Raw genomic sequence first — 27,759 nt, forward strand, 5'->3', positions numbered from 1 at the left:
ATAGACAAATGTTGGCTTGGCTCTTCAAATTCAAATTGCCATAATCCACTACAACACCAAAGTAGCCTAAGCAAATACTTCTTCCGTCCCAAAATAAGTGTCTTAACTTTAGTACAATTTTACTAAAGTTAAGACACTTATTTTGGAAGTTGTACTAAAATTAAGACATTTATTTTGAAAGTTGTACTAAAGGTAAGACACTTATTTTGGGACGGAGGGGGTACAATATAACATGAAGGCAGATGGCTTATATGCAACACAAGAAGGGCATGGGCAATAAATACGGAAAACGATAGGGGTTAACCTGCAACAACACATAGTGGCGTCGGGAACAAACAGGTTGGCCATGCCTAGAAGTACTTCCAAGCAAGCCAACAAAGGAACAGCCAATCAGAGCTCAAATCAGAGGGGAGACAGAGAAACGTGCACACAACCACTGATAAGATCCTCCCCGGGACGAGCGCAGGAGAGGGAAGAAATGCAAGATCAGACGGCCACAACGACGAGCTCGCCGCCTTCCAGCAGCGACAGGTCGTCCAGCAGCTCCAAGGAAGGCACGTACCTGCACACTCTCATGCACGCATCCACGCGATTAAACCCCTGGCTACAGATTTCGTACATGCATGCATGATCCGCGAAGACATATCATGCGAGAGACCAGTTAGCTGTAGATGCTAATCTGTTTGGAGAACTTCGGAGACCAGCTGAACTTGCGCGCGCTTGCAGGGATGGACAGCGACGACGACATAGGGAGGGTGCCGGAGTTCGGGCTGTACCAGGGAGGCCCGTCGACCTCGGGAAGGGGGCAGGCGGCGGCCGGGGCTTCGTCGGAGCTCGCGCAGTCGGCGGCCGCTGCGCAGGCCATTTCCCGCCGCCGCGGCCGTAGCCCGGCCGACAAGGAGCACCGGCGACTCAAAAGGTATATATGTGGTTCTCCTACGTGCCACGATTACAGTGTCGTGTTCGTAGCTCGCCCTAGTATTGATCGTATTCGTACGCTAGTGTTTCCTTTCAAAACGATACTGTACACTAGTGTAGCCGAGCAATAGACGGCCGGTGCAGGGCAGCTGGCTCGGCCTTTCACGGTGTAACGTAGTAACTGAATTGACGATAATTTAATTAAAAAGGTTAAGTTCTGAAGTTCTTCATGTAGTTTCTTAACATTTCGGCCGTTTGTAACAAGTTGGTCAAGGCTTACGGATGCTGGACGCAATCCTGAGATTAGCTGATCCATATGACCTGGGGGAAAAGTTGATTTATTTTTTTTGCACGCGCGAAATGGGAGAAAAGTTGATCATAATATGGATTGATTATGATCAACCTTTGTCCGAAGACATATATGCGGTGATTTATTTTAGACAATTACTTGTAGATAAACCATTAGTTTTATTTAATTTTCATGTCTATAATAGTTTGCATAGATGATGAACGATTTTTCCATCACACTAGACTCTACAAAATGTAAGTTCTAGAAATCATCATACATTTTCAAAAGTAGCTACGCCTTCAATAGAATTAAGTACATCTTTCTAGCTACATCCTGCACTTTGCAGCCCAGGGTTATCGAGTGAAAGCTTACCTCAGATCTGATCACCATCTTGGCAACCTTGCTTAGAATTTGAGATTATTCATTGTTTTATTGAACATGAATAGATGGTACGCGTGTACACCATTACACACCTCACGTCGAATATAAGAAGGGGTGACTACAAGTCAGTTGATTTAGAATCATAGTTGTTGCTATTTTCTCCTATAAACTTGGTCAATCTTTGCAGCATTTGAGTTGAGACAAAAGTTTTAAGCCTTCTTTGAGAGACATAGGGAGTACTTCTCGTTAATCTACTCTCAATTGTCCAATCAATACATTCTTATTCTCTTGCACTTGCATGAAATTTTCAAATCAAACGGTTTTTAGCAGTGACATAAAAATACCCACTCTATACAATGGACGTATCATCAGAAATACCAATTAAAAGAGAACTAAATAATTCAAATTACTGATAAGAGTACAACTAGAATTTGAAGGTTAGAAGTTTAAGTCAACATGTTGATAGTAACTTCAAACTTTTTAGCTCACATTTTAGTAGGAAGTAAGAGGGTGTTTGTTTACAGGGACTTATTGGTCTAGGGACTTAAATAAGTCCCTATAAGTCCCATCTAAACCAAACAGGAGGGACTTATAGGGACTTAAAGTGAACATTTGAGACTTATGAAATACTACTCTCAAGGAGGGACTTACAGGGACTTATAATTGTAATATGGTCTTATAGAGACTTATAAGTCCCAGGAACCAAACATGTAGGGACTTTTTAGGGACTTGAGACTTATAAGTTGGGACTAAAAAAAGTCCTAGGACTTATGAACCAAACAGGACCTAAGTTTAATCCAAGTAGAGCAACCCTGCAAAGAATTCTCTAGCTGCCCGCTGGGAGGGGGATTCTTAGGCCCATATTTCCTTGCCATGTCCACCAAATTCTTTATATGTAAATGGCACAAGCATTGTGCCACCCTGATGAGCCAAAGTCGGAAGCCATGAACTTCAAGATTGCTACAGATAGGCCAATGGGCTTGCACACCAATATGATTAAGTCAAAGATGTTCTAGCTGGATGTGATGGTTTGGATCTCCCCGATATCCTTGTCACCAAAGGTTTCCTGTCCACTATAGGAGGTTCCAAAAGGATGATTATCATATTATCACATTGACCATCTCATTTGCCAATTAGTTAGTTCTTTCGATAACCATGACTTGCCGTATGTCATTTTACTACAAAAATGGATCTCATTCAAGCTCGATTGCCTATCCTATTGGTGCATATGTAAGTGGATAACAATGACATGATGGGTCTATCATCTCAAGATCTAGGGAGTTGGTTGTCCCAGCATAATGGACATTGATCAGTTTTCACACTCATGGAAGGACCTGCAAGGTACTAATCGGGCTCGCAGTTACCTTCCGGTGATACATACATCTCTATTTTTTCTCTTTGATCGAGATACACTTGAGGATCATGGGGAAAATGGTGGTGTTGGCCATGGAAAAGAGGCGAGGAACGGGGCATTCTGAGGACATGCTCTAAAGCTCTTCGAGATTTCCACTAGGCCGTGAGAATGTAACATTACAAAAGAAGTTGGTGAATGGTAAATCATAATAGCTTGTAACATTGCTCTATCTAGTTAGATAGATTGAATATTAACCAACACAGACCAATTCATGTAGTCCATCTAGTGGATCCTCATAATATTAGTCAACCTGGTGCCATCAAGCAGTGACTCGATCAGATGTTATTGGTGCACTAATGTACCAGTACTAGGCAAAGTCTACGCATGCAATTAAATTAGTAGAAGACATCCAAAGTTCCCCACAAATAAGATCTAGAAGGCACAGACAAATCTCAGAAATTGTGTTAATGGCTTGTCTTGCATGTGACAATCCTTGTAGTTGACATACTTATTGACTTTAGTTTGGCCATGCAACCTAGCTTTGTCGGATTTTCTTGAGGTAGCCTAAAACAATCACATCCATGAAAATATATGTCTCTATTATCGTGTAATGCATGATCACATATATGTCTCTATTATCGTGTAATGCATGATCACATATGTTCCCATGTGTTCCCATGTAATCATACTCAAAGTTCTCTTGGACCATCTCATTCTCTATTATCGTGTAATGCATGATCACATTGTCTATTGGTCCCAAAATATCACATCCATGAAAAATCACCCTAAAGGCTCTCACAACCTCCTTACTCAAAGGTTTTTGAGCCTTGGAAAAGTGAGCTCTCGTGTTTCCTTGAGGGTATGCAATTGTGTCCACAAATGTAGACGATGAAGGATAGATGACATCTATAAGTTAGTAGCCCATATCATACTGGTAATTAACCATTGACTACACAATTGCAAGGTAGAGCATTTCTAGTAGAAAGCCATGCAAATGGAAGAGATCTTTGCGGGGCACTGAGTTCATTGTGAGAGCCAATAATCCCAAATAGCAAAGCCAAATTCATAAATCATGTGATGCAACAGTTCAAGTATGATCGTTGGATCATGCCAATGCCATGCTACCATACAATTCTTTCATCTCCAGTGCATGCAATCGACGCACCCAAACATCCCCGGGAACCATGTTGATGTACCAATCTCCACGAGCCTTACAATGCCATCTGCATTGGGTGCTCTCAAACACTCATCTCCAAAGACCTCAATCACAACTTTGCAAAATTCCTCACATTCTTGATGGTTCCTTCTTCCCCAAAGCACCCATATCTAGCATCAGCTGGGACACTGTATGCAATTGCACATGTTGCTGACGCTATCTTCTGCAAAGCCCTCGAGCCAAGATTTTCCTATTGCATTCCTCTTATGCTTGAAGTAATTATGGTGTCTTCCACATAATTTTCAATGTGCAAGAAGATCTCCCCAAGATACATTCAGCGCGTAGCTCAAAAGATATATGACCTGCAAAAAGGAAGTACTAGAGCTTTTGATAAACAAAACAGACAACCATTGCTCTTGTTTGTTTGTTTGTTTGTTAGAAAATGTGTTCTCTGTCGCAATAGCTACCGAACGTTCATCACATCTTAGCATGGAGTATCCATATAGACTGAGCAAGAGTATTTTATTATCTAGCTTAACCGTAAGAAATAAAGGTGTGCTAACTCTTATTTACCCTTAACAACTATGTGGTCTCGCTACAATCTAATCAATCTAGATTGTTGAGGAACCGGGTGTCGGCGCAACAGGCACGGGAGAGGAAGAAGGCGTACATGGGCGAGCTGGAGGCGAAGGTGAAGGACTTGGAGACAAGAAACTCAGAGCTCGAGGAGAGGCTCTCCACGCTGCAGAACGAGAACCAAATGCTTAGACAGGTATGTAACCGAGAATCATATACTCCCTCTGTTCCTAAATATAAACCTTTTAGAAATTTTAATAGAACTACATACGTAGCAAAATGAATGAATCTACATTTTAAATTAAGTCTATATACATCTGTATGTGGTCCGTATTAGAAACAGGAAGAGTATGTTCGAGGCATACGTACTTGAGATTAGTCGATATTACGCCACCTCTCATTAACTATATCAGTTACTAGTTAATAACATGATCTTGTAGAGCTATATATAGCTTGTTAAGCGGGAGATGCCTTCATAGTCTGACCAATCTCCCGTTTGCAGATACTGAAAAACACCACCGGTAACAGGAGAGGACCGGGTGGCAGTCGCGGTGCCGGCGGGGATAGCTAGAGCCAATAGTACCGCCGTGCCCGTGTGACGTCTGAGTGCTACGTACGTACTTAATTGTGAAATGTAATAAGGAAGTTGCTGAAATGGTGACAGTTCCTGTGATTAGCTTAGTGTGTTGTTTAATTAGATGGACATAATTAAAGCGCCTAAAAGATATACTACGCCTATGCAATATACTATGCATTTTAGACTGAAATTGCTTAGTCTCAAATGAGCGAGGGGAGCCGGCCGGCACCATATAATGTACTGTGAAGGACCGGTCCCTGCCGCATGTACACACGTCAGACTTGTATGTATTGATGAAGGTTGAGTATTGTATGTACTGATGTATGCACACATGTATGTAAACTGTGTACCGTGCTCCCACTAGTAGGGATGCGAATTGTTCAAGGTGCAAATGCAACTGATTTAAGTTTCTTGTACCATCAGAGCACACGTACGTAGTAGCTATGAATCGTTGACACGGGCACAAAAACCAATAACAAAACATGGTCTGTGGCCGTACGGTTTGGTTGACTGAGAATTGCTAAATTTAAAACTGAAATGAGTAGGTAGCAATTTTAAAAAGAAGGCGTATGATCCTGATCTGCTGGCCAAACAAAAATGGCAAAATGGAAAGGTGCAACTTTGGTGCTTGACATGTGCGTCTGGATACAAGTCTAAAACCTGCACAAATAAAACTTAAATAATTCAATATTAAGAAGAAGAAAAATGAATGTGGCATCAATTCAACTTGCACAAAACCAGAAAAAATGGTGCAAATTTAGTGTTTAAATTATGTAATTAAATATGGTCTTGGAAAAATTGATGTTCAACCAATTAAATAATCAAATACTCCCTCTGTCTCAAAATAAGTGTCTCAACCTTAGTACAAAGTTAAGACACTTATTTTGAGACGGAGGGAGGCTTCGGTTTACCAAATATAGATATAGTTTCAACGCTCGGCGATGGTGGCATAGTGTAAAATAGATTTGTCTCCGGTGGCACACGTCTTGATCATAGCGGCGATGTACATAAAGGGAATAGCTTTCCTCGATCCATCTCGTCATGATGATGTTGTCTATGGCAGCGCCGATGGTTCACGTGGGATGTTAGGGGGGCGCGGGGAAGGGGGGGGGGGGAATCAGTGGTGGTATCCCTGGTTCACCATAGATGAAACCACATATTTTTTTTTGGAAAAGGAATGAAAGCACATATACGATGCTTAGGTGTCTCATTAATATGGATTATTCTTTTTGTGCGGGAAGATTGGTTATTATTTCATTTGCGGGGAGGCGACGTTCCCTTCAAGAGCGAGGCAATTGTGCTCTTGAAGCTGCGTACGTCTGCACTATAATCTGTGGAATTATGGATCTATGTGTATATCTTACTTCATTGTCAATCGATCCACGTGTTAGCTTAGTGTTCAGTTAATACAGTAGTTTAGTGCAACAAGCAGGCGGCGGGCGCTTGACTGCTTCTCCTGATCCCTCAGCTAAGGATAAGCTCATCCTTCCTAGACAGCCACTTGTCCGTTGTTGCCACAAGCGTCGATCCGCCCCGCACCATGCCGTTGTTTCTTTCGCCCAGACCGCCTCGCGATCACCGTGTGAATTACGCACGGCATCTCCTCGCACCCACATACGTGGGAGGTGGGACGGAATGCGCACGACTGGACTCGTCGACGGGGACAAAAGGAATCCACTCGATCTTTCATAGTAGTATACTACGTATAAATAGCTCTCTTGGTCGTAGCATCCAAGGCTATTATGTTTGTCAGCGTGAGACGACGGTTTCCCGCACGTCCGAGGTCACCCGGCTCCCTCTGAGATGGACGAGTGGAGCCTCCACGAGGCGCCTCCGAACACCCCGGAGCGTGGCCTCCGCGCGAGCGCAGCCCGCGGCGGCGGCGACGGCCGGCCGCCGCCGGAGCCGCTCAGCAGCAAGGCGCCCGTCCCGTCCGCGCAGCTCAGCCTGTACCGCGCGGCCGTCGCGCTCCGCGCCGCCCTCCTGGCGCTCTTCCTCCGGTACCGCGTCACCCACCCGGTGCCCGACGCCTACGGGCTGTGGCTCACGGCCGTCGCCTGCGAGGCCTGGCTCGCGCTCTCGTGGCTGGCCGCGCAGCTGCCCAAGCTCTCCCCGGCCACCCGCGCCACGCACCTCCACAGGCTCGACAAGGACGACTGCTCTGGCGGCGGGAGGCGGATGGCGGGCGTGGACGTGTTCGTGAGCGCGGCGGACGCGAGCAGGGAGCCGCCCCTGGCCACGGCCAACGCGGTGCTGTCCGTGCTCGCGGCCGACTACCCCGCCGGCAGGCTCGCGTGCTACGTGTCAGACGACGGCGCCGACATGCTGCTCTTCGAGGCGCTCTTCGAGACGGCGCGGCTCGCGCGGAGGTGGGTCCCCTTCTGCCGCCGCCACGGGGTGGAGCCGCGGGCGCCCGAGCCCTACTTCGCGCGGAACGTCGACTACCTCCGGGACAAGGTCGCGCCGTCCTTCGTCAAGGAGCGCCGCGCCATGAAGGTATATATATAATCGTGTAACAGATTGATCGATCGGAGGTGTGATCTGAAGTTCAAGGTGGCGCGCGTGCATGCAGAGGGAGTACGAGGAGTTCAAGGTGAGGATGAACTACCTCGCTGCCAAGACGAGCAAGGTGCCGGAGGAAGGATGGCTCATGTCCGACGGCACGCCGTGGCCCGGGAACAACTCGAGAGACCACCCCGCCATGATACAGGTCCTACTTGCTGCACCGCCGTGTCTCGAATAATCCAACGACGTTTTTGGCTCATTCTTTAGAACTTACGTTTTGAGCTGATCGTCCGACAGGTCCTCCTGGGGCACTCCGCCGATGATCGCGACGCCGAGGGGGTGGAGCTCCCCCGGCTCTTCTACGTGTCGCGGGAGAAGAAGCCGGGCTTCCAGCACCACAAGAAAGCCGGCGCCATGAACGCATTGGTCCGTGCGGCCGTACTTCAATTTTCTAACGATTTGTTCCGTGAGTTGCAGTGCTTCTCTCTTCTCTGACCTGGTTTTTCTGAGTGACAGCTCCGGGTGTCCGCCGTGCTGACAAATGGCGCCTACGTGCTCAACCTGGACTACGACCACTACGTCAACAACAGCGGAGCCCTGAGGGAGGCCATGTGCTTCCTCATGGACCCGGAGGCTGGCAACAGGACGTGCTTCGTCCAGTTCCCTCTGCGGCCCGCCGTCTCGGCGGCCGACGACGAGGGAGGTCGGTGGGGGAGCCGCGAGCGCGACTCCGTCTTCTTCGATGTAAAGAATCGAGTTCACTTCACTTGCCCGCCATCTGTGCCGCCGATTCGGTTCATCTGCTCGACCGATCACGCTAACGTTCATTCGGTTCGTCAGATCGACATGAAATGCTTGGACGGCATTCAAGGCCCGGTCTACGTCGGCTCCGGGTGCTGCTTCAACCGGAAGGCGCTGTACGGGTTCGAGCCGGCGGCGGCTGAGGCCGACGACGCCGACGACCTGGAGACCGGCCGTCGGAGGTGGTGCTGTTTCGGGGGCAGCGAGAGGCGAAAGCTGAGGCTGAGGAGGAACAGGTCCGTCGTGCCCTTGCTGGACTCTGCAGACGACGATGAGGAAACAGTGGGTGCGAGGAGGCGGAGGCTGCTCTCGTACCACGCCGCGCTGCAGCGCCACTTCGGCCATTCCACATTGTTCATCGCCTCGGCGTTCAAAGAGAAAGGGCCGGCGGCGGCGGCCATGGCAGTTGCACCCACTCCTCTCCTCAAGGAGGCCATCCACGTCGTCAGCTGCGCGTACGAGGAGCGGACGAGATGGGGCAAAGAGGTAGTGACAATGGCTAGTTTCTTTGGCGTGCAGACACGCGTGCCGTCGAGATCTGAGATCTGACGTTGATGTCCTCGTGCAGGTCGGATGGATTTACGGCGCCGGCGCCGGCCTGGCGACGGGATTCAGGATGCACGCGCGCGGGTGGGCGTCGGCGTACTGCGTGCCGGCGCGACCCGCGTTCAGGAGTTACGCGGGGGCCAGCCCCTCGGACATGCTCGCCGGCGCGTCGCGGCGGGCGTCGGCGGCCATGGGGATCCTGCTGAGCCGGCACTGCCCCGTCTGGGCCGGCGGCGGCAGCATGAGGCCCCTGCAGCGGCTGGCCTACGTGAACTGCGTCGCCTACCCGCTCACCTCCATCCCGCTCACCGTCTACTGCGCGCTCTCGGCCGTCTGCCTCCTCACCGGCAAGTTCATATTCCCCGACGACGTGGACGACTACGACGGGTTCCTGCTCGTCCTGCTGCTGTCCTCGGTGATCGCGTCCGTGGCACTCGAGCTGAAGTGGAGCGGCGTGTCGCTGCGGGCGTGGTGGCGAGCCGAGAAGCTCTGGGTGGTGATCGGCACATCGGCGGGCCTCGCCGCTGTCTTCCAGGGCATCCTCAGGGCGTGCACTGGCATCGACGTCGGCTTCTCGACGGACACGGCGGCGGCGCCGGCGGTGTCCGGTCAGCCGTCCGAGGACGATGACGAGGAGGAGATGATGCCGGACTCGATGCGGTCGGTGCTGTGGACGAACCTGCTGGTGCCGCCGATCAGCGTGCTGCTGGGCAACCTCGCCGGCGTGGTGGTGGCAGTGTCGTACGGGATGGACCACGGGCACGAGTCCTGGGGCCCGCTAGGCTGGAAGCTGGTGTTCGCCGCGTGGGTGGTGGCGCATCTGCAGGGGTTCCTCAGGGGGCTCCTCTCGCGGCGGGAACGGGCGCCGACCATCGCCGTGCTCTGGTCGGTGCTCTTCGTCTCCATTCTGTCGCTGATGTGGGTGAACACGCAGACGTACTATGGGCCGTCGGCACCATCGGCCACGCACCAGCCCATCTTTTGAGGGAGATCAGAAATAAAAACGGGATTGCTCAATCTCAGTCGACGGACTTAATGAATTCTTAACCGATGCTATATTCATGAGATCTTACACAAATGTTTGTGTAATTATTTATTTCTTTTTTTATAAGTTTTGTCACTTGACGAATTTTGTTACGTCTCAGTCAACTGAGATCCAGTTGCACCCAAATAAAAATTGTACATGTAGAAAGGGTTGTTTTATGGGTGTTTCCTATCTAGCGCTCCACGCCCAGATTATAGACCATTTGGCAAACCGGCGCACGCCCTTTCCATTGTGCGCTGAACCAGACCATTCCACTTTTTTCTAAATTCATATTTTTTTTCAAAATCCATGAACTTTTTAAAATTCATGATTTTTCCATTTTTTCAAATATTATCCCTTTTTTCTTCTTCTTTTTGAAAATGTGATCTAGTGAACCAGGGGAAATAAAATGTGAAATCTACATGGACCGGCCCACCAGCGTTGGCGTGTGGGCCCTAGGGAGCTTCCCTAGCACCTGAAGCGCGGAATAGGAGCTCACTATTTTCTGTTCCCTAAAAAATGTTGTTCTCTCAAAGGATTTTTTTTTAAGTTTTTTATATAAAGAACTCCCTTTTTCTTATTGATTTGTGAAGAGTTATATCATTTAACAAGATGGGGCTAGATATGTGGGTACATCTTAGATCTGCTCAGACCAAAATGGACACCTAGCCAACTCAAAGGAAACAACAAGCAAAACGAACCCCTAGCCATCCTAGCCACCTCATAGGAAACGACAAGCAAAACGAGCCCTAGCCAACTCATGGGAAACAACATAGATTCTTTGGGCCAATGCTTAAAATGAGTTTGAGTAATTTCACATGCCATATGATAGAAATTATCGAAAATTAGTGTTGCAACTTATACCATCCCCCGCTTCCTTTGGCGGTTGGAACAAATAAGAGTTCGAAGCAAAGAGTCACCTCTGTCGTAAGAGCGTCCAAGCACCAATTGATCATTCTTCCTGTTGCCTACAACAATTATCTCACCATTGTCCCATCGTAGGATAGCACCCACTAAGCCTTGGAGAAGATCGTCGTCTGATACGTTCATTTTGCATCATGTTTTCCTATTATTATTTATAACATTTTTTATCAATATAATACCTTGTGGTGCAATTCTAATGCATTTTCTCTCTTAATTTGCAAGATTTACATGAAAAGTGAGATTGCCGGCAGCTAGAATTTTGGACCTGAAAAATCTACATCAGAGATACCTATTCTGCACAACTCCAGATGAGCTGAAATTTCATGAAGAATTATTACATTTGGTCGGTGGTGTGGACGAACCTACTAGTGCCGCCGATCAGCGTGCTGCTGGGCAACCTCACCGGCGTAGTGGTGGCAGTGTCGTACGGGATGGACCACGGGCACGAGTCGTGGGCCCCGCTGGGCTGGAAGCTGGTGTTCGCCGTGTGGGTGGTGGCGCATCTGCAGGGATTCCTCAGGGGGCTCCTATCGCGGCGGGAACGGGCGCCGACCATCGCCGTGCTCTGGTCGGTGCTCTTCGTCTCCATTCTGTCGCTGATGTGGGTGAACACGCAGACGTACTATGGGCCGTCAGCACCATCGGCCATGCAGCAGCCCATCTTTTGAGGCAGCTCAGAAATAAAAATAAGATTGCTAAATCTCAGTCAACGAACTTAATGAATTTTTAGACGATGCTATATTCATAAGATCTTACATGAATATCCGTGTAAATTTTTTGTTTCTTCTTTTTTATAAGTTTTGTCACTTGACTGACTTCGTTATATCTCAGTCCGCTGAGATCCAGTTGATCCCAAATAAAAATTGTACATGAAGAGAGGGTTGTTTTCTGGGTATTTCCTATTTAGCGCTCCACGCGCAGATTATAGGCCATTTGGTAAACCGGCGCACACCCTTTCCTTTTCGCGCTGAACCAGATAATTCCACTTTTTTTGTGGTTTAATACGCAATCTTATTCATAAGATCTTACATGAATATCCGTGTAAATTTTTTGTTTCTTCTTTTTTATAAGTTTTGTCACTTGACTGACTTCGTTATATCTTAGCCCGTTGAGATCCAGTTGATCCCAAATAAAAATTGTACATGAAGAGAGGGTTGTTTTCTGGGTATTTCCTATTTAGCGCTCCACGCGCAGATTATAGGCCATTTGGTAAACCGGTGCACACCCTTTCCTTTGCGCGCTGAACCAGATAATTCCACTTTTTTTGTGGTTTAATACGCAAAAAAGGGTCTGCGGTTGAAATTTGAACCGACGACCTCCTCCTTATGTTTAACTCGAACTAACCAACCAAGCAAATGACACATTGTAATGAAAATTTCCTTTTCACCTTTTATACTTTCTCCAATTGAGTTTTTATTCTTTTTTCATCGTCAATTTTTTATGGACAGGTTTTTGTTTTTATTTCTTTCTTTTTTTATGTTTATTTTCTTTTATTTTTTTTCCAAAGTGCACAATTAAGTTTGATGATTTTTTTAATTCTCATGTGCTTTTAAAAACAATTAATGAACTTTTCCAAAATTGATGAACTTTTTTCCAAATTCTATGCTATTTCTTTTTTTTCAAAATGATGATTTTTTTAGTTCGCCCATTGTTTTTCCAAATTTGATGAACCTTTTCAAAATCCACGAGTTTTCTATTAAATTTGATGAACTTTTTTGAAAATTCACAATTTTTTCAAAATCTATGGGCTTTTAAAATTTCATGATTTTTTTCTCCAAATTTTATCAGGTTTTTTCTTCTTCTTTTTCAAAATGTGATCTAGCGAACGAGGGGAAATAAACTGTGAAATCTACGTGGACCGGCCCACTAGCGTTGGCGTGTGGGCCCCATGGAGCTTCCCTGGGGCCTGAAGCGCCGAAGGAGCTCCCTATTGTGTGTTCCCTAAAAATTCTTGTTTCCTCAAAGGGTTTAAAAAATAATCATATAAGGAACTCCCTTTTTCTTATTGATTTGTGAAGAGTTGCATCATTTAACAAGATGGGGCTAGATATTCGCAAGTATTAGCAGTTGAGTTGTCAATTCAACCACACCGGATATTCATTTATTGATCATTCTCGGCGTTTGGCCCAGGGCCAGACACCAGGGTCCCTGCTGTCTGCTCCCTAACCTCCCCAAAACTTCCTTTTGCAGCGACCTAAAGCCCCGTGGGCCTTACCCCTTGGCCCAACCAAAGTGTCCTTGCACCAGAACATTTCTAGAAACATCCGAAACCCTTCGAGTGAATTCCGGAACCCATCCGGACATTATCCTATATATCAATCTTTACCTCCAGACCATTTCGGAGCTCCTCGTCATGTCTGTGATCTCATCCGGGACTCCGAACAACATTCGGTCACCAACATACATAACTCATATAATACTATATCATCAATGAACGTTAAGCGTGCGAACCCTACGGGTTCGAGAATGTTGTAGACATGACCGAGATGCTTCTCCGGTCAATGACCAATAGCGGGACCTGGATGCCCATATTGGTTCCTACATATTCTACGAAGATCTTTATCAGTCGATGATACGTATCCAACGTATCTATAATTTGTTATTGTTCCATGCTATTATATTTGAAGGAAATATGCCCTAGAGGCAATAATAAAGTTGTTATTTATATTTTGTATCATGATAAATGTTTATTATTCATGCTAGAATTGTATTAACCAGAAATTTAGTACATGTGTGAATACATAGACAAATAGAGTGTCCCTAGTATGCCTCTACTTGACTAGCTCGTTAATCAAAGATGGTTAAGTTTCCTAGCCATGGACATTTGTTGTCATTTGATGAACAGGATCACATCATTAGAGAATGATGTGATGGACTAGACCCATCCGTTAGCTTAGCACTATGATCGTTTAGTTTATTGCTTTTGCTTTCTTCATGACTTATACATGTTCCTATGACTATGAGATTATGCAACTCCCGAATACTAGAGGAACACTTAGTGTGCTATCAAACGTCACAACGTAACTGGGTGATTATAAAGATGCTCTACAGGTGTCTCCGATGGTGTTTGTTGAGTTGGCATAGATCGAGATTATGATTTGTCACTCCGATTATCGGAGAGGTATCTCTGGGCCCTCTCGATAATGCACATCACCATAAGCCTTGCAAGCAATGTGACTAATGAGTTAGTTGCGGGATGATGCATTACGGAACGAGTAAAGAGACTTGCCGGTGACGAGATTGAACTAGTATGATGATACCGACAACCGAATCTCGGGCAAGTAACATACCGATGACAAAGGGAACAACGTATGTTATTATGCGATTTGACCGACAAAGATCTTCGTAGAATATGTAGGAACCGATATGAGCATCCAGGTTCCGCTATTGGTTATTGACCGGAGATGTGTCTCGGTCATGTCTACATAGTTCTCGAACCCGTAGGGTCCGCACGCTTAACGTTCGATGACGATTTGTATTATGAGTTATGTGATTTGATGTACTGAAGGTTGTTTGGAGTCTCAGATGAGATCACAGACATGGCGAGGAATCTCGAAACGGTCGAGACATAAAGATTGATATATTGAACCATGTTATTCGGACACGGGGAGTGTTCCGGATGGTTTCGGATAAAACTGGAGTGCCGGAGGGGTTACCGAAACCCCCCAGGGAAGTAATGGGCCTTAGGGAAGAGAGAGGGTAGCAGCCAGGAGGTGCCCCCCCCCAAGGGGAGTCGGAATAGGACTAGGGGAGGGGCGCGCGGCCCCTCTTTCCCTCTCTATAGGATCGAAGATATGTCTAGAGGGGGGTGATTAGACTAGACCAAATAAAACTTATCCTTTTCCCAATTTTAGTTCTTGGCAGATTTTAGTAACTTTGGACAAGTCAAGCAATCTTAACACAATTCAAGCAAGCATGCAAAGAGTATATGAGCAGCGGAAAGTAAAGCATGCAACTTGCAAGAATGTAAAGGGAAGGGTTTGGAAGATTCAAACGCAATAGGAGACACCGATGTTTTTGTCGTGGTTCCGATAGGTGGTGCTATCGTACATCCATGTTGATGGAGACTTCAACCCACGAAGGGTAACGGCTGCGCGAGTCCATGGAGGGCTCCACCCACGAAGGGTCCACGAAGAAGCAACCTTGTCTATCCCACCATGGCTGTCGCCCACGAAGGACTTGCCTCACTAGGGTAGATCTTCATGAAGTAGGCGATCTCCTTGCCCTTACAAACTCCTTGGTTCAACTCCGCAATCTTGTAGGAGGCTCCCAAGCGACACCTAGCTAATCTAGGAGACACCACTCTCCAAGAAGTAACAAATGGTGTGTTGATGATGAACTCCTTGCTCTTGTGCTTCAAATGATAGTCTCCCCAACACTCAACTCTCTCTCACAGGATATGGATTTGGTGGAAAGAAGATTTGAGTGGAAAGCAACTTGGGAAGGCTAGAGATCAATATTCATATGGTAAGAATGAAATATCTTGGCCTCAACACAAGTGTAGGTGGTTCTCTCTCAGAAAAGGTAAGTTGGAAGTGTAGGTTCGTTCTGATGGCTCTCTCCATGAATGAAGAGGAGGTGGAGGGGTATATATAGCCTCCACACAAAATCTAACCGTTACACACAACTTGCCAATCTCGGTGGGACCGAATTGATAAACTCGGTCGGGCCGATTCAGCAAATCTAGTGACCATTAGGATTTTCGGTGGGACCGACATGCAACTCGGTAGGACCGATATGGTTAGGGTTAGGGCATAACGTAATCTCGGTGAGACCGATTACACAAACTCAGTGTGTAACGCCCTCGATGCGGCTATATCTCCCACGTGTCGAAGCAGGACTTAGAGGCATAACCGCATTGAAAGCAATGTCGCAAGTGAGGTAATCTTCACAACAATCCATGTAATGAATAAGGGAATAAGAGGTACATAGTTGGCTTACAATCGCCACTTCACACAATACATGAATAAAGCATTACATCATCCAGATACAATCAAGGTCCGACTACAGAACCAAAATAAGAGAAGACTACCCCAAATGCTACACAGTTCCCCGACCGTCCCAACTGGGCTCACTACTGATCAACTGGAAACAGAAACAACATAATAAACACGATCTTCATCGAGCTCCTCCTTGAGCTCAGTTGCGTCACCTCACGGTTTCATCGGCACCTGCAAACTGGTTTTGGAAGGAAACTGTGAGTCACGGGGACTCAGCAATCTCACACCCTCGCGATCAAGACTATTTAAGCTTATAGGAAGGGTAAAAGGTATGAGGTGGAGCTGCAACAAGCACTAGCATATATGGTGGCTAACATACGCAAAATGAGAGCGAGAAGAGAAGGCAAGGCACGGTCGATAAACTATGATCAAGAAGTGATCCTAGAACAACCTACGTTCAAGCATAATTCCAACACCGTGTTCACTTCCCGGACTCCGCCGAGAAGAGACCATCACGGCTACATACACGGTTGATGCATTTTAATTTAGGTTAAGCTTCAGGTTTTCTACAACCGGACATCAACAAATTTCCATCTGCCCATAACCGCGGGCACGGCTTTCGAAAGTTCAAATCCCTGCAGGGGTGTTCCAACTTAGCCCATCACAAGCTCTCACGGTCAACGAAGGATATTCCTTCTCCCAGGAAGACCCGATCAGGCTCAGAATCCCGGTTACAAGACATTTCGACAATGGTAAAACAAGACCAGCAAAGCCACCCGAATGTGCCGACAAATCCCGATAGGAGCTGCACATATCTCGTTCTCAGGGCACACCGGATTGTCCAAGGTTCCGGTAGGCCAGCCCAGAGTTGCCCCTGGTGGCCACCGGCAGCTGACAGGTTGGACCAACACTCAGAGGAGCACTGGCCCGGGGGTTTAAATAAAGATGACCCTTGAGTCTGCAGAACCCAAGGGAAAGAAAAGGCTAGGTGGCAAATGGTAAAACCAATGTTGGGCCTTGCTGGAGGAGTTTTATTCAAGGCGAACTGTCAAGGGGTTCCCATTATAACCCAACCGTGTAAGGAACGCAAAATCAAGGAACATAACACAGGTATGACGGAAACTAGGGCGGCAAGAGTGGAACAAAACACCAGGCATAAGGTCGAGCCTTCCACCCTTTACCAAGTATATAGGTGCATTAATTAAATAAGAGATATTGTGATATCCCAACAAATATCCATGTTCCAAACATGGAACAAGCTCCAATCTTCACCCGCAACTAACAACGCTATAAGAGGGGCTGAGCAAAGCGATAACACATCCAAACAACGGTTTGCTAGGATAAGGTGGGTTAGAGGTTTGACATGGCAATATGGGAGGCATGATAAAGCAAGTGGTAGGTATCGCAGCATAGGCATAGCAAAAGAGCGAGCAACTAGCAAGCAAAGATAGAAGTGATTTCGAGGGTATGGTCATCTTGCCTAAAATCCCGCAAGGAAGAAGAACGAGTCCACGAAGAAGACAAACGGACGTAGTCGAACGGATCCTCACAAACGTGACGTTATCGGAACTAACTCAAAGAAGCAACACCGGAAAGAAGCAAACAACATACTAAACAACCAACACATAAACATGGCATGATGCACAACCAAGAATGATGCATGTCCGGCTTAATGAAGCATGGCATGGAAAAGTGCACAAACAAAACTACAAATTAAGTGGAGCTCAATATGCAACGAGTTGCATATTGACGGAACACCACATGTCTTATTTGGTTCCCTCTCGTTTATGTACCCAACAATATTAAATGTTGTTAAACATGGCAAGAGGGTGAAGCATAAGAAAACTACACAATCTAAGCAATTTAAATGGGGCCGGAAACATCAAACAACAATTCCGGTAAATCCCCATGTGCATTAGCAATTTAATGCAACAACAATTTTAAACATATTAAATGTTATTATCATGATGTGGATGACATGTGCAAGTTTTATGCAAGTTTAAGAAAATGTTGACAAGAGCATTATGAAGCATTTGTCACCGTGGTGGAAAGAAAAGGAGGTGCCACGACAACGATAACGCTAACGGTGCCACGGCAACGTTCCGGTTCCGGTACTCGTTTGCGATGCCGGTGCAAAAGGAAGTGTGCGGATGCATGCAAAAGATGGTGGGGCACTCCCGGATACCAGGTGTCCCATGAGTCGATGGCATGGAAGCGAGAGACACTACAGACATGGTGCAGACAAAGGATGCAACTCATACATCACGCAACATTCGTCCACGACGGTTATACCTTTCGGAGCGTGCATTATCAGAATGGATCAGGTTCAAAGCGGAGAAGGGGAAGTAGACGTTCTCGGGACTTTCGTAGTGGAAGTAGTCATTCTCTCATGCTCTAGGGTCGACGGTAAAGGTTCTCTCAATCTCGGCGACGGTAGTGGTACAAGTTTATCGGTAGTCGAACATGACGATCCGGAGAGGGTACTTGGCAACATGCACGTCGTGGGTAGTTGTACACAATCGTTGTCAGACTTGATGGGTTCGAGGTCTCCGGGTGTAGTGGTACTTGGCGTCCCATCGTGTAGTCGTTTGTCGTAGTCGGACTTGACAAAAATGCACACCGACTGTAGTCGTACACGTTCGCTCAGGGAGGTACTTGATGACTCCAACGTCTTCGGGGCGACGGTAGTGATACACACGAGGGTAGACGAACTTGACGGATCTGAGGGCTCCGGACGTCGTGGTGCTTGTCGATCCGGGTCTTGAGACATACTAGGCATCGGTGCCTTCGAGGAACTCGGCGTGTCCAAAACATAGCGGAACAAGGTCCCGGTTGCGGTCGTGTGAATGTTCAGTGAAGACAAACTTGCTGGTCTTGCCGAACTGAAAGGGGTACTTGGCGTTTTGCAATCCGATATCCAGGGTCAAACATGTAGTCGTTCTTTGCGATGGAGTCGACCTTGACGTGTCCAGGGAACGCTCAGGTCGGTGGATGTACTTGGTCTTGCGGTTCGGAAGCCGGTACAACGAGCCGCAGTTCATGGCGCTGGCCATGGAGGTTGGGGCGGTACTGCGGTGGCCTGCACGGCAGCAGAAGAAGAAGAAGAAGGAGGCGCGGTAGAGGCAAGGGCACATGCAGCAGCGGCTGGATGGACTTGGTGCAGCGGAGGTCGGCAGCGGCAGCGGTGGCCGGCGGACATGGAGCTCTGGGCGAGGCGGAGAAGCGGTGGCGCGGGCACGGTCCACGAGATGGTGCGGGGCCGCGGCCTAGTTCTGCGGGATCCATGGAAGCATCGGACGGGATCCGACGACACAGCTCTGGCTGCTCGATGCAGGGGCGCGCCGGGGGAGGCTCGGTCGTCGCCGGCGGCTTGGAGGGGATTGGGCGCTGGGGCTCCTCCCCTGGCTCGAGGCGGACGAGAGGAGAGGGAGACGAGGGGAGGAAAAGCGAGGGGATCGGGCTCCTGCCGCTGCGAGCGCGTGCGGGAACGAAGGAGGAAGAGATCGAGCGGGGAGAGAGATGGGCATCGGGAAGGAATCGAGGGAGATGGTGAGGAGGCACTGGTGAAAGGAGGAAGGGAGCGAGGGGGGTTCGGGAAGACTGGTGGCGGCGCTCGAGGGAGATGGGGGTCGGGCAGAGAGGGAGGAGATCGAGCAAAGGCTTGCTAGGGTTAGGTTAGGGAGTGGGCCGGCGCTGGATGGGCCTTGGTGGGCTGAGGAGAGCATGGCTGCGAGGTGGGTTAGGCCCCAGAGGCCGGTTAGGCTCTCTTTCCCTCTCACTCTAAAGAAAAAAAAAATAAAACAAAACAAGATAAGAAAGAAAAGAAAAGGAGGGGTTAGAGAAATAATTTGGGCATGCGGTTAAATCTCCCGGACTCATAAAAATGAGTTCGTTCCGAGGAAATGCATTTGGCACCGCTTGAAAGGATTGCATTCAAACACATTTGAATGTGATTCAAATAAGTTTGAATTAGAAAAACATTTTTGGAGAGTCCAAAAATGTTCGGAATTTTTGTGGAGATCAGGAAAGCGATGAAAGAAAAAAATATGGGAAAAGTTTGAGGACCAAACTTGCAGTGGGAAAAAGGCGTGGGAATTAAATTGCAAGTGTGTTAAGGTGAATTCCAAAAGAATGGAAAAAAATTATAACAGCTCCCTAATATCGGGAGGATATGTTATAAAGAGAATCACCATGTGAATTCCCTCGGTTTAAATGGACCGAAGATCCATGCAATTTACTTAGTTGAGTTAAGAAAAAGAAATGACATGATGGCATGATGACATGATGCAATGCACACGATGCAAAGATGAATGCAACAGACGAAACAAATCACACAACAAAACCCAGAAACCCTGGAAGACATCTGAAGCTCCGGTCTTGGGGCGTCACAACACTCCACCACTACAAGAGGATCTCGTCCCGAGATCGGAGGGAAAACGGAAGAGACAGAGAAGAGGTAAAACTAAGTTGCTTCTTTGACAAATGAGTGAAACCAAAGAACCTTGAAAAGGTTAAGCCATTTCGAGAAAAGAATACAACGGAGATGAACGAAGTTGAAAACACTCCGTTAGAAAAGAGGAACAAGGGAGAACAAATTTGGGCAGCACTCCAGTTGAAAAGTGATATGAAACTTGATAAGATGAAAAGAACTTGAGCAGAGGGCACAACACTCCGGTTAAATGGGTAAGCACGAAAAAAACACGATCCTGACAAAACAAGAAGATGGGTTGAAGAGAGAAACATCACAATGCCTCCGGAAGGAACAAATAGAAGATAGATAATTGAAATAAAAGAATGGAGAAGAAAATGCCAACTTCTGTCACAATTGAGCTTGAAAAGGCATCCTTAGGAGAGAGGTCGAACGGAGTTGTTGGAAAACCAACAACGAAAAGAGTAAGCTTGTTGTGGGCTTATGGAAAACATCTCAAAACTGAGGTGAAATTCTGCCACTGACGGAAATGATAGATTGGATTGATATCAACAAGAAGACGAGAAACTTATTTCACCGGGAGGATAAATGAAGAACTAGGGTCGTCTATAAGCAACATAAATAGCAACAATCCTTAGGGAAGGCTTTAGGTGAAATATGACACAAGATAACTCCAACGAAGAGGTTGATGGATTTAAAATACCTCATTCTTAACAACATGTGAATCCTGAAACATGAACTCAAATGATCAAGAATGACATAATACCACCTCCAATGATACAGTAGAAAGAATTGCACTCCGGATTGCAAGATGAAGAATGCTTGAGCCCCTTAGAAAAGAATCTCGATGAAAACTTCGAGAAGGAATTAAATCCTTTATGAACCATCATGTAGAGCCTCCATGAAGAACTCCGGTAGCAAAAGGATGATAAAACAAAAGGAAAGAGAAGTTGAAAACACAAGGTGAAGCCTTGCGATGATTTAGAGGGAGCTTCGCGATGAGATAAAGTGGAAACTTGGAACACCAGAAGAAAAGATAAAACATCTCAAACCGAGAATGTGATATGATGAACCACTCCGGAAAAACATGAATTAAAACATTTGGATGAAACAAGAGTAAGAATTATGTTATGCGTATCCTTCACCAATTAAATTGATGACAAACAATGAATTTGGCATACTACTTATTCTCGTAGAAAGGATTAAGATAGATATAGCACAAACTTGAGAAGGTCTTCAACGATCCACTGGTAGACTTGGAAAGAACGAATGAATTGATAAGATAAACGAAGGAAGAAGAATCTTGGAAGAGCCACCGTAAGAATTGAAAAAGAACAAATAAAACATGAAAACACCGGGAAGAATTAGTAAATAAATGAAGATGATACTTGAGGGGATTTAGATACAACTGAAACGAAGAGATCACGGGCTGATTAGAGAATATTGAATGATGCACCGGTAAGATTTAGAGAAAGAGGGCTGAAAACTGAGAATGAATACTTCCGAGGTGATGGGCTCTGGAGAATCTAACTGAAAAGACTCCTGAATTGCTCCGGAAGGGTGAAAAGAATTCTCACAATCAAAACAATTATGAGAGGATGTCATAAGGCTAGCACCATGAATCTTGAAGAGAATGGAGCAAGATATGGAGGAAAACTCTTCTTCGGTCTTCAAATGTTGAGAATGACGACGAGAAAGACCACCATGAATTGTTGAGATACTCCGGGATGACGAAGAATACAAAGGTTGAATCAACAATGAATAGGATTTGAAAGATCTTGGAGAAAAGGCATATGACTGCTAATAATTTATTCTTACGTCAAACTTTGAAATGAATTGAGAGTAACTCCGGGAAAATTAGAAGAGTCAGGTAAGATCCTGGATAAAGACCTGTGGGTTAGGGCCCACTCAAGAGAAAAACACCATTGAGCGATTACTTTTAAGGGAGATTGCACCGGTTGATTTAAATGGCTTGAATGAGATAACATCCTCGAGAGAGCTTGAATGAAAGCAAAGTGGAAACACGAATCTTCGAGATAACTTGAAGACTCCGGGACAAATGAATAGTGAAAGGTGAATGATAAAGAGGTGCATCGGCATGAGAAAACATTTTAAATGAGGAAAATATATGATCGACAAAGCTTGAATTGAATCCACCGGAGAAGAAAAAGAACGAAGAATGATGAACTTGTAGAGCATCTTCACGAGAATCACCGGGTAAGAACATTGACTGAAAGGAATGGAGAGACTTCACATCAATAAGATGGATAGTTGATTAGGAAATCTGAAACCTTGAAGAAAAAGGGTGGGTGGGCGGGAAAACAAAGGCAACTTGGGGCGGATGAAACGAGCACCGTTGAGAGAACTTAGAATTGAACCTGCAGGTGTTTAAAATGATCGGATCCACTTGAAGAGAAACACACCGGTTCAAAGGAATGACATGACAATCTCGATTATCATGAAGGATTGGTATTCACATAGGAACATGAGAACACCGCTTAGGAAAGTTATGGAATCAGCACTTGACTTCGAAGCAACTCGAATACCACAACTCAAAACAAAACAAAGGATTGGCTTACTGAATAAGCTGGAACAAACATATGATAGAGATTTCGTCCAAAGTTTTCGTGGTGGGGCCTGCACGGGCTCGATCGTACAGCACCATCATGTACAAGGCAGTGCACATGACATACGAAGCGTCCCTGAGTCAGCATAGCCAAGGACTCTTTAAGACACAACGAGACCACTGTAAAACCAACCGTGGATAGGCGGACCACTAGAAGTCGAACCCCAATCTCATATCATACACCTGTCGGAAAGATATCCTAAGAGCTACTTGAATTCCCACTTATAAACTCCCGAAATTTTCCGGTTATGCAATCAGGTGTTGGGGATACAGGGGAAGCATAATATCTCACCCAAAACTAACAAATCCTACATCCAGCTGTATCCATCCTTCAACACATGACCAAGAAACCTTCGGAAATCATTTACCTCAACCTTTGAAAAGCATCCGTTATACGATTTATGGCAATACTCCCGAACTCCCGCCCCAGTACTGGGTGGCGTCGAGGTTATCTCACCAACAACTGCATAAAAGAGATCTTCGATGTTGGCGAAACTCAGGTATTCTAGAACTGCAACGATAAAATTGTGACGACAACACCTCAGAGCTCAACTCCCCGAGACACTACCACAACCCCTAAATGTCAGGAGGCACGAAGAACAATGTTCTCATCACAAAACCATCGGAATGATTCCAAGATACCCGCGTGATCCTAAATTTTTTTAGTGAAATTTGAGAAGAGAAGAGTCAAAATTCTACGTCAGGATGCCTCACCAGAGCGACGACGGGACTGAGGAGTAAAAAGAATCCTACTCTCCGATATATATAATCCTAAATTACTCAAAACATTTTTCTAGACTCAACAACGCCAGCAATTCGATCAAGCAGGGGGCTCCTAAGTCTAGGACGGCTCTGATTACCAACTTGTAACGCCCTCGATGCGGCTATATCTCCTACGTGTCGAAGCATGACTTAGAGGCATAACCACATTGAAAGCAATGTCGCAAGTGAGGTAATCTTCATGACAACCCATGTAATGAATAAGGGAATAAGAGGTACATAGTTGGCTTACAATCGCCACTTCACACAATACATGAATAAAGCATTACATCATCCAGATACAATCAAGGCCCGACTACGGAACCAAAATAAGAGAAGACTACCCCAAATGCTACACAGATCCTCGATTGTCCCAACTGGGCTCCACTACTGATCAACTGGAAACGGAAACACCATAACGAACACGATCTTCATCGAGCTCCTCCTTGAGCTCGGTTGCATCACGCCGTCACCTGCACGGTTTCATCGGCACCTGCAAATTGGTTTTGGAAGGAAACTGTGAGTCACGGGGGCTCAGCAATCTCACACCCTCGCGATCAAGACTATTTAAGCTTATAGGAAGGGTAAAAGGTATGAGGTGGAGCTGCAGCAAGCACTAGCATATATGGTGGCTAACATACGCAAATGAGAGCGAGAAGAGAAGGCAAGGCACGGTCGATAAACTATGATTAAGAAGTGATCCTAGAACAACCTACGTTCAAGCATAACTCCAACACCGTGTTCACTTCCCGGACTCCGCCGAGAAGAGACCATCACGGCTACACACATGGTTGATGCATTTTAATTTAGGTTAAGCTTCAGGTTTTCTACAACTGGACATTAACAAATTCCCATCTGCCCATAACCACGGGCACGGCTTTCGAAAGTTCAAATCCCTACAGGGGTGTCCCAACTTAGCCCATCACAAGCTCTCACGGTCAACGAAGGATATTTCTTCTCCCAGGAAGACCCGATCAGGCTCGGAATCCCGGTTACAAGACATTTCGACAATGGTAAAACAAGACCAGCAAAGCCACCCGAATGTTCCGACAAATCCCGATAGGAGCTGCACATATCTCGTTCTTAGGGCACACCGGATTGTCCAAGGTTCCGGTAGGCCAGCCCAGAGTTGCCCCTGGTGGCCACCGGCAGCTGACAGGTTGGACCAACACTTAGAGGAGCACTGGCCCGGGGGTTTAAATAAAGATGGCCCTTGAGTCTGCAGAACCCAAGGGAAATAAAATGCTAGGTGGCAAATGGTAAAACCAATGTTGGGCCTTGCTGGAGGAGTTTTATTCAAGGCGAACTGTCAAGGGGTTCCCATTATAACCCAACCGTGTAAGGAACGCAAAATCAAGGAATATAACACCGGTATGACGGAAACTAGGGCGGCAAGAGTGGAACAAAACACCAGGCATGAGGCCGAGCCTTCCACCCTTTACCAAGTATATAGGTGCATTAATTAAATAAGATATATTGTGATATCCCAACAAATATCCATGTTCCAAACATGGAACAAGCTCCAATCTTCACCTGCAACTAACAACGCTATAAGAGGGGCTGAGCAAAGCGGTAACATAGCCAAACAACGGTTTGCTAGGACAAGGTGGGTTAGAGGTTTGACATGGCAATATGGGAGGCATGATAAAGCAAGTGGTAGGTATCGCAGCATAGGCATAGCAAAAGAGCGAGGAACTAGCAAGCAAAGATAGAAGTGATTTCGAGGGTATGGTCATCTTGCCTGAAATCCCGCAAGGAAGAAGAACGAGTCCACGAAGAAGACAAACAGACGTAGTCGAACGGATCCTCACAAACACGACATTATCGGAACTAACCCGAAGAAGCAACACCGGAAAGAAGCAAACAACATACTAAACAACCAACACATAAACATGGCATGATGCACAACCAAGGATGATGCATGTCCGGTTTACTGAAGCATGGCATGGCAAAGTGCACAAACAAAACTACAAATTAAGTGGAGCTCAATATGCAACGAGTTGCATATTGACGGAACACCACATGTATTATTTAGTTCCCTCTCGTTTATGTACCCAACAATATTAAATGTTGTTAAACATGGCAATAGGGTGAAGCATAAGAAAACTACACAAACTAAGCAATTTAAATGGGGCCGGAAACATCAAACAACAATTCCGGTAAATCCCCATATGCATTAGCAATTTAATGCAACAACAATTTTAAACATATTAAATGTTATTATCATGATGCGGATGACATGTGCAAGTTTAAGAAAATGTTGATGATACGTCTCCAACGTATCTATAATTTTTGATTGCTCCATGCTATATTATCTACTGTTTTGGACTATATTGGGCTTTATTTTCCACTTTTATATTATTTTTGGGACTAACCTATTAACCGGAGGCCCAACCCAGAATTGCTGTTTTTTGCCTATTTCAGTGTTTCGAAGAAACGGAATATCAAACAGAGTCCAAATGGAATAAAATCTTCGTGAATGTGATTTTCTCATCGAACGTGATCCAGGAGACTTGGACCCTGCTCCAAGGAACAAAAGAGGCGGTCACGAGGGTGGGGGGCGCCCCCTGCCTCGTGGGCCCCTCGTTGCTCCTCCGGCGTACTTCTTCCTCCTATATATACACACGTACCCCCAAACGATCAGGACAGGAGCCAAAAACCTAATTCCACCGCCGCAACTTTCTGTATCCACGAAATCCCATCTTGGGGCCTGTTTCGGAGCTCCGCCGAAAGAGGGCCGTCATCACGGAGGGCTTCTACATCATCATAGCCCCTCCGATGAAGTGTGAGTAGTTTACCTCAGACCTTCGGGTCCATAGTTAGTAGCTAGATGGCTTCTTCTCTCTCTTTGAATCTCAATACAAAGTTCTCCCCCTCTCTTGTGGAGATCTATTCGATGTAATCTTCTTTTTGCGGTGTGTTTTTTGAGATCGATGAATTGTGGGTTTATGATCAAGTCTATCTATGAATAATATTTGAATCTTCTCTGAATTCTTTTATGTATGATTGGTTATCTTTGCAAGTCTCTTCGAATTATCCATTTGGTTTGGCCAACTAGATTGCTAGTTCTTGCCATGGGAGAAGTGCTTAGCTTTGGGTTCGATCTTGCGGTGTCCTTACCCAGTGACAGAAGGGGCAACAAGGCATGTATTGCATCGTTGCCATCGAGGATAACAAGATGGGGTTTATTTCATATTGCATGAATTTATCTCTCTACATCATGTCATCTTGCTTAAGGCGTTACTCTGTTTTTAACTTAATACTCTAGATGCATGCTGGATAGCGGTCGATGAGTGGAGTAATAGTAGTAGATGCAGAATTGTTTCGATCTACTTGTCACGGACGTGATGCCTATATACATGATCATGCCTAGATATTCTCATAACTATGCTCAATTCTGTCAATTGCTCAACAGTAATTTGTTCACCCACCGTAGAATACTTATGCTCTTGAGAGAAGCCACTAGTGAAACCTATGGCCCCCGGTCTATTCTCATCATATCAATCTCCATCACTTTAATCTTGCTTTGCTTTTTTTACTTTGCTTTTACTTTTTACTTTGCATCTTTATACCAAAAACACCAAAAATATTATATCTATCAGATCTCACTCTCGTAAGTGACCGTGAAGGGATTGACAACCCCTAATCGTGTTGGTTGCGAGTAGCTATCGTTTTTTGCAGGTACGAGGGACTTGAGCGTGGCCTCCTACTGGATTGATACCTTGGTTCTCAAAAACTGAGGGAAATACTTATGCTACTCTGCTGCATCATCCCTTCCTCTTCGGGAAAACCAACGCAAGCTCAAGACGTAGCAAGAAGGATTTCTGGCGCCGTTGCCGGGGAGGTTCGCGCAAGTCAAGATTTGACTCCCGACAACGAGCCATTTCTGGCGCCGTTGCCTAGGAGTCTACGCAAAAAGTCAAACATACCAAGTACCCATCGCAATCCCTATCT

The 27,759-nt window shown here is 46.1% G+C and overlaps 2 protein-coding genes across 2 annotated transcripts; both read left to right on the forward strand.

Moving 5' to 3' along the window:
• The first annotated feature begins 372 nt into the window (after positions 1-372).
• On the forward strand, positions 373-5,441 carry LOC119331663 (transcription factor HY5-like). The gene is made up of 4 exons (XM_037604820.1): positions 373-554; positions 727-919; positions 4,714-4,870; positions 5,177-5,441. Exons 1-4 carry the CDS (start codon positions 479-481, stop codon positions 5,243-5,245), a joined length of 495 nt encoding a protein of 164 aa, XP_037460717.1. The 5' UTR covers positions 373-478; the 3' UTR covers positions 5,246-5,441.
• A 1,613-nt stretch (positions 5,442-7,054) lies between these two features.
• On the forward strand, positions 7,055-10,088 carry LOC119333620 (putative cellulose synthase A catalytic subunit 11 [UDP-forming]). The gene is made up of 6 exons (XM_037606461.1): positions 7,055-7,747; positions 7,824-7,961; positions 8,054-8,182; positions 8,273-8,512; positions 8,597-9,043; positions 9,126-10,088. The coding sequence occupies exons 1-6, from the start codon at positions 7,055-7,057 to the stop codon at positions 10,086-10,088; spliced, it is 2,610 nt and encodes an 869-aa protein (XP_037462358.1).
• The last annotated feature ends 17,671 nt before the right edge of the window (positions 10,089-27,759 follow it).

Source organism: Triticum dicoccoides, chromosome 7A (genome assembly GCF_002162155.2).
Source record: "Triticum dicoccoides isolate Atlit2015 ecotype Zavitan chromosome 7A, WEW_v2.0, whole genome shotgun sequence".
Classification (NCBI taxonomy): Eukaryota; Viridiplantae; Streptophyta; class Magnoliopsida; order Poales; family Poaceae; genus Triticum; species Triticum dicoccoides.

Bases quoted from the DNA above. Each gene is read 5' to 3' on its own strand.
- LOC119331663 (XM_037604820.1), top strand. From the start codon at position 479: ATGCAAGATCAGACGGCCACAACGACGAGCTCGCCGCCTTCCAGCAGC. The intron at 555-726 runs GCACGTACCTGC...GCGCGCTTGCAG, and splicing joins GTCCAGCAGCTCCAAGGAAG to GGATGGACAGCGACGACGAC. The intron at 4,871-5,176 runs GTATGTAACCGA...TCCCGTTTGCAG, and splicing joins AGAACCAAATGCTTAGACAG to ATACTGAAAAACACCACCGG.
- LOC119333620 (XM_037606461.1), top strand. From the start codon at position 7,055: ATGGACGAGTGGAGCCTCCACGAGGCGCCTCCGAACACCCCGGAGCGT. The intron at 8,183-8,272 runs GTCCGTGCGGCC...TCTGAGTGACAG, and splicing joins CCGGCGCCATGAACGCATTG to CTCCGGGTGTCCGCCGTGCT. The intron at 8,513-8,596 runs GTTCACTTCACT...TCGGTTCGTCAG, and splicing joins TCTTCGATGTAAAGAATCGA to ATCGACATGAAATGCTTGGA.